The sequence below is a fragment of the Pristiophorus japonicus genome, chromosome 12, assembly GCF_044704955.1.
Source record: "Pristiophorus japonicus isolate sPriJap1 chromosome 12, sPriJap1.hap1, whole genome shotgun sequence".
In the NCBI taxonomy this organism is placed as follows: domain Eukaryota; kingdom Metazoa; phylum Chordata; class Chondrichthyes; family Pristiophoridae; genus Pristiophorus; species Pristiophorus japonicus.
This window is the reverse complement of record NC_091988.1, coordinates 30,372,645-30,386,011: the sequence shown is the minus strand read 5'-3', so window position 1 is coordinate 30,386,011 and position 13,367 is coordinate 30,372,645. Positions and strand designations below refer to the sequence as shown.

Below are 13,367 nucleotides of genomic sequence, written 5' to 3'. Positions count from 1 at the left end.
CCCCATAGCAGCAGTGGAGAATTGACGAGAGGTGCTCCTGCAGTGCTATGGCCTGTGTAACTGGGGTCTCCGAGGTAGATGTCACTAGTGATGCAATGTGCCCAAAGCCACATCATAAAACGCACTTCAGATCCCTGACTACTAATTCTCAGACGACAGCTAGCATTAACAATTACTGTATTACTTTCCTTCATTTGCATGTATCTTCAAAGCTGCTATACCACAGTAATACAGGAGGGTGGGTATCACTACAGTCCTGTAGACCATAAGCTTGGTGGCAGATTTGAGGGCCCGATCTTCGAACACACACTTCCTCAGGCGGCCGAAGGCTGTGCTGGTGCACTGGAGGCAGTGTCTGCCCTTGCTGCTGATAGGCTCCCGAGGTATGGAAAGTGGTCCACGTTGTCTAGGGCCATGCCATGGATCTTGATGACTGGGGGGCAGCGCTGTGTGGCAGGGTCAGGTTGGTGGAGGACCTTTGTCTTACGGATGTTTAGTGTAAGGCCTATGCTTTCGTATGCCTCAGTGAAGATGTTGACTATGACTTGGAGATCCGTCTCTGAATGTACGCAGACGCAAACGTCGTCCGCGTACTGTAGTTCGACGAGAGGTTAGAACGGTCTTTGATCTGACCTGGAGACGACGAATGTTGAACAGATTCCCACTGGTTCTGTAGTTTAGTTCCACTCCAGCGGGGAGCTTGTTGAGTGTGAGGTGGAGCATTGCAGCGAGGAAGATCGAGAAGAGGGTGGGCAGAGGAAACGTTTCAAGGACACCCTCAAAGCCTCCTTGATAAAGTGCAGCATGCCCACTGACACCTGGGAATCCCTGGCCGAAGATCGCCCTAAGTGGAGGAAGAGCATCCGGGAGGGTGCTGAGCACCTTGAGTCTCGTTGCCGCGAGCATGCAGAAACCAAGTGCAGGCAGCGGAAGGAGCGTGCGGCCACCCACCCTTTCCTTCAACGACTGTCTGTCCCACCTATGACACAGACTGTAATTCCTGGATTGCACTGTTCAGTCACCTAAGAACTCACTGAGAGTGGAAACATGTCTTCCTCGATTTCGAGGGACTGCCTATCATGATGACTACAGTAATATTTCATGTCTTAAATCATGTAACTTCAAGAATTGGCTTTTGGAGGTCTATAAACTGTTAGATGATTTACAACTGAGCAGGTAAGGCCCAAACTATTGCAAAGTAGCAGTGCAAGACCCACACGGACATGAAAGAATGTAGTAAAGGTTAAAAATATTGTCAGTATTATCTTATGCTCTTGAGCTTACCAGCACTGCAGCCTGCACTCTATATATGGAAATGATGGCTGGTGCTATTACAATGAAGAAAATGTAATTCATGTGATGGTTAAATCCATTTTAACATTCTTTCTTTACAATGCTTGAACTCCAGGTCTGGGATTATGAATTTAATCATTTTCTGTGGGGAGGATGGAGGAGTGGAACTGTTATTTTCTGGAAACTGGGTGGTTTGCTCTCTCCATATAAAACATTATTTCTTTAATACTCAAATGACTGCAGGTTTCATTTTAATTGCTCCACCATTGGCGGCCGTTCCTTCAACTGCCAAGGCCCTAAGCTTTGGAATTCCATCTCTAAATCCCGCCACCTTTCTATCTGGCCTTCCTCCTTTAAGACGCTCTTTTAAAAACCTCATCTGCCCCAACATCTCCTTATGTGGCTCGGTGTCAAATTTTATAACACTCCTGTGAAGCGCCTTGGGCCCAATGTTCCCGATAAGCTGCACCATTGCACAGCTCTCTGCTGGTCCCGCACGGCCTGGGACTTCTTTTTAATGTTAAATTTCACGCATGCAAAAAGAATTGGGGGAACATTGCTTGGGCTGTTTTACTACATTTAAGGCGCTATATAAATACAAGTTGTTGGTTTTCAGAGTTTGATATTTAAAGGGCAATCCCAAATGGTAAATTGTCTTCCAATAGGTTTGTAACTGGAGAAGTTTAATAATGTGATTAGTTAACTAATGATATCACTGCAAGAATGCTGTTTAAAAATAATGGTCTGGAAATGACCCTGTAAAGGCGCACACTGCAGCTGGTGTAGGATCACTGACTGATAGCAAGCTATAGTTGAGGTAACAGAGCAAGCCATTCTTGGCATTGCAACAAATTGAGTTCTCTGTTGCTTTGGATTGTTCAAAGCTTTCCATTCAGAATTGCTTAAATTACTTGCATAGAAAAGTCCTCCGCCCAGTAGAGGTCCCCAGGGATTTACAGATCAAGTGTTTCTTGGGACATTGTAAGTTCTTAGAAATGCGTTGATCGTAACCATGGCTGTTGCTGTGGTGATGGACATGAGCCTGCACCGTGCCAATTAAAATATACTACAGCGTTCAAAATACAAGCTAATTCTGTACAGATTTAAATTGCTTCCTTTTATCAAAGTAATTAAACATGAGAGGCCTGTTTGACGCTCGTAGTCAGAAGTGCTGGAAAGAACTTATTGATAAAGAAGCTTATGCTCGGATAGCATGGCGAGAGAAATATGGGAATAAATATTCCAGGCTTCCACCTACTATTCCCAAGAACCAGCGTGGAATTCCCAAGCTTCCTGCCAGGAATGATATCCTTCCAGCAATTCATGCTCCAAAACAACAGGAAGAAAAAAAGAAACCTGTTCAGGAAGCACCTTCAAAACCTGAGCAGTTTCAGGGGATGCGGCCAGTAACTCCTCAGATTCAGCGTTTGCTATACGATGGCTTTTCTAAAGAGCAGAAAGGCAGGTATCTGTACCTGGAAAAGAGGAAGGCAAAATACCCAGAGGAAAAATTCCAATATCCTATTCTATCCTCCTGGGAGTATGGCTGGAGGCTGGGTGAGTGAAATACATTCATGACCCAGTAAATTCTACTTAAGATCAGCTCTTCTAAAATAGAAACACTTTAATGATTGAATCAATCATGCAGTGATTACAGTTCTTTAAAATGTAATGCTTTCCCATTTTAATTATCTTTTAAGATATTTGATGTGTTGCAAGAATTTTACTTGAGAATTTAGTTAATGCTAAATACTTCTCCAGCTACTTTTTAAACTTTCATCATTATAGCAAAAACTTGGAGACCTGTTGAGATCAGTTCCTGTTCGAGATGACTTTTCCCTCTTGAAACAGCTGAATTGTAATAGCAATTTCAAGCTGATTGGAGCACAACTACTTTCATTGTCACCAAATTTAAAATAAGAACTGCTATTACTGTGTTGGTCTGTATTGTTAACTAAGATTGGTAAATAATGTCTTATCATACAAGACTATTGATACAATACCTGACCATAGTGATGTCTGAAGTAGGATAGTTGGCCATGTACTTCTGTGAAGATGATGGGAAACATGAACCCATTCGAATATGTTTGCACAAGCTGCGAGAGTATACAACTCACCAATTGAATCTAAGTATTCTTTATGCATGTGTAAAATCTATTCAAAATGATTATACTTGCTGCAAACCATAAAAATGTAAGCAAGACAACATCTGATTTAGCTTATGCTAGTCTAGTTTTGGGGCCTAATTTTCTTTATTTACCCTGCATTTATGGTAGATACAGTGACAGTTTACTTTAGAAATACAATGATTGTATCTTGGGAGATCCAGAGTGTGCAACATGCGTTCCTTTTTTCTTATCAATCTTGTCTGTTTCTTTCAACATGTTATTTGAATCCCTCACCCAACATTAAAGCAGTCCGAACTAAAGTCACAAATTGCATTATCAGAGATTGTAATCATGGTACATTATCCATCCTCAACCACTTTGCAGCCTTCTACAGAGTCAACCACATCACTTCCTCCTATGCCTCTCTCTACCCTAAGTTGGTTTCACTCTTGCCTTACTAAATACTGCCAGAGTGTATCTAGCAATGGTTTCTCTTCCCATTTCTGCACTGGTACCTTTTAGCCTCCCCCAGGGCTCCCTCCTTGGTCCCTTTATCCTTGGTGACATAATCTGCAGACAGAGGATCAGCTCCCACATGCACACCGATGGCATCCAGCTCAACTTTATCACCTCTTTTGATTGTCAAGAGCAGTCCACCTCGTCTTATCTCATCTCTGGAATTCAGCTCTTTTGTCCATGTTTGGACCATGGCTGTAATGAGGTCTGGAGCTGAGTGGTCCTGGCAGAACCCAAACTGAGCATCGGTGAGCAGGTTATTGCTGAGTAAGTGCTGTTTGATAGCACTGTCGACGACACCTTCCACCACTTTGCTGATGATTGAGAGTGGTCTGATGGCGTGTTAGTTGACCGGATTGGATTTGTCCTGCTTTTTGTGGATGGGACATACCTGGACAATTTTCCACTTTGTCGAGTAGATGCCAGTGTTGTAGCTGTACTGGAACAGCTTAGCTAGAGGCATGGCTAGTTCTGGAGCACAAGTCTTCAGCATTACAGCCGAGATGTTGTCAAGGCCCATAGCCTTTGCTGTTTCCAGTGAGCTCAGACACTTCTTTATCACGTGGAGAGAATTGAATTGGCTGAAGACTGGCTTCTGTGATGATGGGGACCTCTGATGCCAAGATGGATGATCCATCTTCCGGCTGAAGATGGTTGCAAAAGCTTTTAGGTACCATCTGCCACAGGCCCAGTCTGGCAGCTATGTCCTTCAGTGCTCAGCCAGCTCTGTCAGTATTGGTGCTACCAAGCCACTCTTGGTGATGGATATTGAAGTCCCCCACCCAGAGTACATTCTGTGTCATTGCTACCCTCAGTGCTTCTTCCAAGTGGTGTTCAACATGGAGCACTGGTTCATCAGCTGCAGGCGGTAATCAGCAGGAGGTTTCCTTGCCTATGTTTGACCTTGTGTCATGAGACTTCAATGTTGAGGACTCCCAGGGCCACTCCCTCCCTCCCCGTATACCACTGTGCCACCAGCTCTGGTGGGTCTGTCCTGCTGGTGGGATGCAAGAGACTGTGAAGTTGGCTGAAAGGTATAATTCTGAGTATGACTGTCAGGCTGTTGCTTGACAAGTCTGTGGGACATCTCTCCCAATTTTGGAACAAATCCCAAATGTTAATGAGGAGGACTTTGCAGGTGTGGCTGGGCTGGGTGTGCCATTGTCATTCCCTGTGCCGAGGTCAATGCCGGATGGTCCATTCAGCTTTATTGTTTCTCACAGCAGTTTTGGTACAACTCGGTGGCTTGCAAGGTCATTTCAGAGGGCAGTTAAGAGTCAACCACATTGCTGTCGCAGGAGGGAGGAAGGCCCAAACGTCGCGGGAGGGAGGAAGGCCCAAGCGTGAGGACGGAGAGAGGGGGTAGGACCCAAACCTGTGGTCGGAGGTTTACTGGACGCCGTCTGGGATCAGGTGAAGCAGCTGAGTCATGTCTACAGGGGAGCGAAAAGCTTGGTTGCAGGATGGTCCAGGTGGAGATGCAGTGGACCCAGGTAGCTGTCCTTGCAGCATAGGTTTTGGGAGTAAGGGAGATACTTTAGGGGTAGGAAATGCACCCACTATTAGGGTCAGTGGGGGGGGAGGGGGAAATGCACCCACTATTAGGGTCAGTGGGGGGGGAGGGGGGAGGAAGGAAAAGAGATTGGGGGCGAGAAGAGTGAATGATGGCAGCAGATGTGACTCGTCCAGACCTTCATTGCTCCGGCGACGTCCGGGCCTTCCTTCCTCCCTTCGGCATTGCTTTGGCCTCTCTCCGGCCGCTGGCCCGACTCAACTGTGGAGCCCTAGCGAGCATGTGGTGCGCAAAATGGCGGTGACCACTCTGACCTCTCCTCCTTCTATGAAGTGGACCTCCGGCCATCCCAATGCCTGCCCTCAGTTAGGAGCTAATACTTGGTAGAGGGAAGCATTACCTCAAATCTCTCTTCCCCCACTTTCCACACCTCGGATCTCTCTCCATCTCGCCGAAGGGTGCTGCTCAGCACCGAGCTTACAGCTCACACCCCACCGTAGGCAATTAGGCTCATACAGCAGTGCCTGGTCTCCAGGTGTCTTGGACCCCCTTAACACTGGACCAAGACCTAGCTCTGCCAAGCCCCTGTGGTAGCCGGTGTGCAACGGCCACCCCACGTTAAAAGAACTCGCGCACAGGCATCTTCCACCCTTCAAACTGAAGTTCGGGACCTGGAGCGTCCGGATCCTCCATGGGCAACCCCAACAGTGACAGACCGGAACATCGTGCTGCCATCGTTGCCCGGGAACTCCGACACTTCAACGTCAACATCGCCGTCCTAAGCGAGACCTGGCGGGCAGGGGAAGGCTAGCTCAAAGAACAAGGTGGAGGTTACACCACCTTCTGGAAAGGCAAACCAGAAGAAGAACGCCGCCTCCATGGAGTTCGTTTCGCCATCAAGAACGAGCTGGTCACCCGCCTCAGAGATTTCCCCTGCGGGATTAGCGAACGCCTCATGACTCTCCGGCTCACCCTAGCCCGGAACCAGTGTGCCACAGTTATCGGTGCTCATGCCCCAACACTCAATGCAACAGATGAGGCCAAAGGGGAATTCGACTCCAGCATCGAACAATCCCTGTCCCGCGTCCCTACGGATGACAAACTGATCCTCCTCGGCGACTTCAACGCCAGAGTCGATAAGGACAGACCTCCTGGGGAGGCGTGATCAGCAGAGAGGGGGTAAGGAAAACCTGCTCCTGACAAAATGTCTAGAACATGACCTTGTCATCACCAACACCTTGTTCCCTCAGGGACAAGTACAAGGCATCACGGCAACACCCTCGCTCCAAGCACTGGCACCTGTCCTCATTCGAGTGAGGGACCGTAAGGATGTGCGCATCACCTACGCCACGACAGGAGCTGACGATTGCTGGAAGGACCACCGCCTAATCCACTCCGTCATCAACAGAGCCCCAAAGCAGCGACGGCAGCAGAAACAATGCCACAGAAAAAGAAAGCACTATACAGCCAGTGTCTCGGTGCCAACCTGGCAACCCTTGATCCTGAGACGCAGATGCCCACAGCGCCTGGTCTGTCCTCAAGGCCACCATAGCCTGCACCTGCGAAGAGACGCTTGGTCACTCAACTAGGAAACACCAAGACTGGTTTGATGAGAACAACCAGGGGATCCAAGAGCTAATAAGCCGCAAGCGCAAGGCATTTCTGAACTTAAAGCAGCTCGACAGGTGGCTGAAGGCCGAGGTTCAACAAAAAACCCGCGACCTAAAGAATAGATGGTGGGTGGAGAAAGCACAGGAGATCCAGCAGCTGACCGACAGCCATTACTTGCGAGGTTTCTTCATCACAGTTAAGCACACCTATGGCCCAAGCACCCAAGGCCCCACCCCACTGCTGGCTAAGAATGGAGAGGCACTCATTTAAAGACACTGAGGCAGTCAGGACCCGCTGGAAGGAGCACTTCAAAGAATCTCCTTAATCGAGACTCTGCCTTCAACATGAGTGTCCTCGACTCCATCATGCAGCATGTTACCTGCTAACATCTCAGCAAAACCCCAGTCCTGCACAAGGTAGCAAAGACCATGTGTCAGCTCAACAACAACAAAGCATCAGGAGCGGATGGAATCCCCGCTGAGGCACTAAAGTATGGCAGAGAAGCCCTATTGTCACGAATGCATGACCTCATCTCCCTTATCTGGAAGGAGGAGAGCATGCTGAGAGATCTTGGAGATGCCGTAATCATGACCATCTTCAAAAAAGGTGACCCGTCCGACTGCGGCAACTACAGAGGAATCTCCCTGCTGTCGGCCACTGGGAAAGTCATCAAGAATCCTCCGCAACCGTCTTCTCCCTGTGGCTGAAGGGTTCCTCCCAGAGTCACAATGCGGATTCCGTCCACTAAGGGGTACATGATCTGCACCGTGGGACAACTACAAGAGAAATGCAGGGAACAGCACCAACCCTTGTACATGGCCGCCTTTGACCTCACCAAGGCCTTTGACACTGTCAACTGTGAGGGACTATGGAGCGTCGTCCTCCGTTTCGGCTACCCCCAAAGGTTTGTCACCATCCTCCGCCTGCTCCACGGTGACATGCAAGCCGTGATCCTGACCAACGGATCCACAACAGACCCAATCTACATCCAGACCGGGGTCAAGCAGGGCTGCGTTATCGCACCAATGCTCTTCTCGATCTTCCTTGCTGCAATGCTCCATCTCGCTCTCAACAAGCTCCCCGCTGGAGTGGAACTAAACTATAGAACCGATGGGAATCTGTTCAACCTTCGTCGCTTCCAGGCTAGATCCAAGGTTGTCCCATCCTCTGTCATCGAACTACAGTATGCAGACAACGCTTGCATCTGCGCGCGTTCAGAGGCCGAACTTCGTCAACATCTTCACCTGAGGCGTACGAAAGCATTTTCCTTGCACTAAATATCCGTAAGACAAAGGTTCTCCACCAACCTGATCCGGCCTCACAGCACTTCACCACCCCCCCCCCCCTCCAGCCCATCAAAATCCACAAGTGCAGACTTGGCAACGTGGCCCACTTTCCATACCTCCAGGAGTCTATCAGCAAGGGCAGACATTGATGACAAGGTCCAACACTGCCTCCGTGTGCCAGCGCAGCCTTCGGTCGCCTGAGGAAGAGTGTTTGAAGACCAGGACCTCGAACCTGGCGCCAAGCTTACCGTCTACAGGACAGTAGTGATACCCGCCCTCCTATATGGCTCACACGTGGACCATATACAGTAAACACCTCAAAGTGCTAGAGAAGTATCACCAACGCTGTCTCTGCAAGATCCTGCAAATTAACTGGGAGAATAGATGCATCAACGTCGGTGTACTCGCTCAGGCCAGCATCAGAGCACTGACCACACTCGACCAGCTCTGTTGGGCGGGCCACATCATCCGCATGCCCGACATAAGACTCCCAAAGCAAGCACTCCAGTCGGAACTCCTACATGGCAAGCGAGTCCCAGGTTAGCAGAGGAAATGCTTCAAGGACACCCTCAAAGCCTCCTTGATAAAGTGCAACATCCTCACCGGCACCTGGGAGTCTCTGGTCCAAGACCCCCTGAAGTGGAGGAAGAGCATCCGGGAGGGCGCTGAGCACCTCAAGTCTCGTCGCCGAGAGCATGCAGAAATCCAGCGCAGGCAGCGGAAGGAGCGTGTGACAAACCAGACTCCCCACCCACCCTTTCTTCCAATGACTGTCTGTCCCACCTGTGACAGACTGTAATTCCCCCATTGGACTGTACAGTCACCTGAGAACTTACTTTTGGAGTGGAAGCAAGTCTTCCTCGATTTCGAGGGACTACCTATAATGATGATGACATTGCTGTGGGGTGGGAGTCACATAGATCAGGCTGGGTCAGGATGGCAGATTTACTTCCCTTATTCAATTAATTAAATAAATCTAGAATAAAAAGTTAGTATCAGTAATGGTGACCATGAAACTACCGGATTGTCTTTAAAAACCCATCTGGTTCTCTAATGTCATTAAAAAAAAGATAAAAGACTTGCATTTATATAACGCCTTTCATGACCACCAGATATCCCAAAGTGCTTTACAGCCAATGATGTAATTTGAAGTGTAGTCACTGTTGTAATGTAGGAAACACGGCAGCCAATTTGCACACAGCAAGCTCCCACAAACAGCAATGTGATGATCACCAATTAATTAAGCAGTGTCAGCTGTCCCTCACTTGGAAGCACCCTCGCCTCTGAGTCAAAAAGTTCTGGGTTCAAGCCCCACTTCAGAGACTTGAGCAGAAAAATCTAGGCTGACATTCCAATGCAGTACTGAGTGAATGCTGCACAATCGGGCGTGCCATCTTTCGAATGAGAGGTCAAACGAGGATCTGTCTGCTCTCAGGTGGACATAAAACATCCTATGGCACTATATTGAACACGAGCAGGGGAGTTATCCCTGGTGTCCTGGCCAATATTCATCACCAGGTTATCTGGTCAATATCACATTGCTGTTTGTGGGAGTTTGCAGTGCGCAAATTGGCTGCCGTATTTTCTACATTACAACAGTGATTACACTTAAATACATTGGGAGGTCCAGTGATTGTGAAAGACACTATATAAATGCAAGTTTTTCTTTTTTTAAATGACAGTGAGCCAGATGGTCACCATTACAGATTTATTTAATTGAGTTTAAATTCCCCAGCTGCCGTGGTGGGATTTGAACTCATGTCTCCAGATCATTAGTCGAGGCCTCTGGATTACTAGTCCAGCACCATAGCCACTATGTTACCGTACCCCTCCAGCCCTACAACCCTAATCCCAAACTCTGTCTATAACTGGCCTTTTATACATACCCTCTCCGTTTGCTCCACTATTGGCAAATGTGCCTTCAGCTGACTCGGTCCCACTCTGAGAAATTCTTTCCCTAAACCGGTCTGCCTTTCCACCTCCCTTTCCTCTTTTAAAGCTTCCCCTTAAACCGACCTGCCACTTTCCTCATCTTTCCTCCTTTGTCTCAATGTCCACTTTTTTTCCCACTATGTTCAAGGGGCTATATAAATGCAAGTAGTTGTTGTGTTTGCTGCACCACTTTTCAATAATTAATCTATTTTAAAGCTAGTTAAAATTTTCCTATAAATGAGCAGTCCCATTCTAAGTCCCTGATTACTGCCCTCCCTCGGCTGATGAAAGTCCCTGGAATGCAGAGCTCATTAATTTGTAGCTGAAAATGTTACTTTTAAGTTTACCATTAACTGGTATTCAAAACCATTCAGTTGAATTTTCATGTAAAATATTTAAATGCTTATTTTCAAACTTGTTTGTCCAGGTGATGTTATAGAGGAACTCCAGTTACCAGTTCATGGTCGATTGAGGACTGTAAATGATACTTTCTATTCAAGAAATGGTGTCTTCTACAAGCTATCCGCAACTGACGCACTTGCTAAGCTGAACTGAAGAACGGGGATAATATCAATGATGATTGAAATAGCTCTCTCTCTCTCTCTCTCTCTCTCTCTCTCCCTCCCTCTCTCTCTCTCTCTCTCTCTCTCTCTCTCTCTCTCTGGATTAGTATTGAAATAATCCCATGGAGCCTCTGCTCAGTGGCATTTTCTGATTTACCATTCATTGCAAAAATACAGCATTTGTAAGTTTCTTTAATGTCTGTCAATCACGTCTTTGGTGGGCATCAAATGCTGCCGTCTTGTGATATGTAACATAACATACATTGTAGTAACAACTCAATGTTATTTAAGGAGACCTCTCAAATTCTGATATTCCCATTTCCTCAAGACCCATCTTTTGTTTCTTTACTTGTCCCCTTACTACTCCCTTTTGCCTTGCACCATCATCCCTTTTGTTATTTAATCTCCTGTCTTCCACCCTATCAGACCTTCCCTTTTGTTCTTTCCTGCCCTGCCCCTTTCCTTGCCTCTGTACTTGCTTAAAACCCCCTCTAACTTCTTCCAGTTCTGATGAAAGGCCATCGACCTGAAACTTTAATTGTTTCTCTCTCCACAGATGCTGCCTGACCTGTTAAATATTTCCAGTATTTTCTGTTTTTATTTCAAATTTCCAACATCTGCAGTATTTTGCTTTTGTGCTTTCAAGATGTTATGGATGTAAACATTGTATGACATGCCACCAGAGGGTGCAACTGTTGGAGGTCTAAGGGTCACCTGCACACCTCGTGCAAGGGAGTATAAAAGATTGTCTGCCATGCTGCTTGGGCACTCGAGTTGTATTAAAGAGACTAAGGTCACATCAGTTTTAGCTCAGTATTCAGTTTTGTGGAGTTCTTCCATACTTAACACAATATGTTGTGTATTATGTGATTTACAACTCTTAAAAGCAGTTTCTTTTATAATAAAAATTGTCAGAGTATGACCTGCTTTGTATCAAATAGCAATTATAATACACTTTTACATAAGGCACAAACAAAATACAGGTTTAGAAAGGCTGTTCAGCCCACCAAAGTTCATCCCTTGTAAAAAAAAAAAGTACCCTGTAAATTACCTGAAGAGGCCCTTCACGATTTGTAGAGGAAATACCATATAAACTGGCAGAACTGAGTTGAAAATGAAGTTTTAGTTTGTAAGCTGCCCACAAGATGGAGTCAGTGATTGAACTGAATTCTGGCAAGTGGCTGGAAAGCAAGGTTCTTGGGTAGTTCAACACAGGTTTCTAAGCTAATTGAACCACAGACTTTAAAGCTTATGGGCTGGATTTTCGAGGGGTTTGTGACCAGGTTTTCGTCACAGTTTTGACCCTCCGCGGCAAAAACCCGATCGCAAAGCCCGGGCAAGATCCTCAGCCCCTTGTTTGCTGCTGTGATGGGACGTGCCGCCGGGGAGAGCTGCGCCAGACGTGTAACGACGTGGATTGCATTATCATCCGAATTTCGGCACTCACCCGACCCGTACACCGCACGCCCAGAACACCGACAGGTAAAACCTGTCAGTGTAGCCCTGCCAGCAGCGGTAAGTACGAAAAACGGCAAAAAAAGGTAAGTTAAAGGTTTTTTTTTCAGCAATTAGTTAGTTAGAGGTCTTAGTAATTTTTTGCAATGCTTTTTGAATCCCCTCCCCCCACCCCCCCCTCTCATGGTGCCTCTCGCAGCGTAAACAACCCCGGACTAAAATTGCCGAAACTCGTGTGTTGCGCCGTGAATAATCGTGGAACGTCTCCCTTACCACTGGCGCAGACCCCAAAGGCCGAAAGTTCGGTCTAAAAACGGTAGTGCAGCGAAAATGATAATTTTCACGTATTGCTACTGTTTTTGCTGAAGAAGCTGAAAATCCGGCCCATAATGAGTTTTAAAAAGCTTCGAAGCTCTAAGCTATAAAAGCTTGTGTACACACATGGGACATTCCTTGCTTGTGTTGGGAAGCCATTTGGGGGACAAATCCAGGCAATAGCCCTTGGAGGTGACAAACATTTAATGCCTCATCTAGTCCATCATTGGAAACTGAAGATGTGGACAAACGCGGGGAATGGCACCTAGAGGGAAAGATATCGCATACCCTCACTTGTGTGAGTAACCTTGATGGATAGGCAAGGTGGGTTGAAAAGAGTCATGGGGGGAATTTTAACCCCCAAAATGGGTGGATTTGGGTCAGGTGGGAGGCTAAAGTGTTACAAATCTGAATCGGAACTCACTTCCAACACGCCTACATCAGTTTTAACAGACGGGATGGGGAGGGGGGGGGGGGGCAGGGATGGTTGCGGGAAACCAACCCACTTCCAGGAAGGGGGGGGGTTGGCAATTTAAATATTATAATAAGGCTGCGTGCCTCTTCTTGATTCAACATTTCAAATTTAACTCTGGCTGGCCGGGTGCTAAAGGGAGAAGGGGGCTGCTGGATCCAGCATACCTGCTTCACCAACCCCCCGCGATCGGTCTACCCCTGACATCTCCCACGAGGCCTCCAATCTTAGAACCCCCCCACAACCTCTGACCCTCCAACCTCTGATCTCCGATCCCTGCTTCAGCCTCTGAACCCCCCTCGC

The 13,367-nt window shown here is 47.3% G+C and overlaps 1 protein-coding gene across 1 annotated transcript; it reads left to right on the top strand.

Annotated features, from left to right (window-relative positions):
* The first annotated feature begins 2,306 nt into the window (after window positions 1-2,306).
* Window positions 2,307-12,971, top strand: LOC139276709 (protein SPMIP1-like). Its single transcript, XM_070894691.1, has 2 exons — window positions 2,307-2,850; window positions 10,687-12,971. The coding sequence occupies exons 1-2, from the start codon at window positions 2,430-2,432 to the stop codon at window positions 10,812-10,814; spliced, it is 549 nt and encodes a 182-aa protein (XP_070750792.1). The 5' UTR covers window positions 2,307-2,429; the 3' UTR covers window positions 10,815-12,971.
* Window positions 12,972-13,367: the final 396 nt, after the last annotated feature.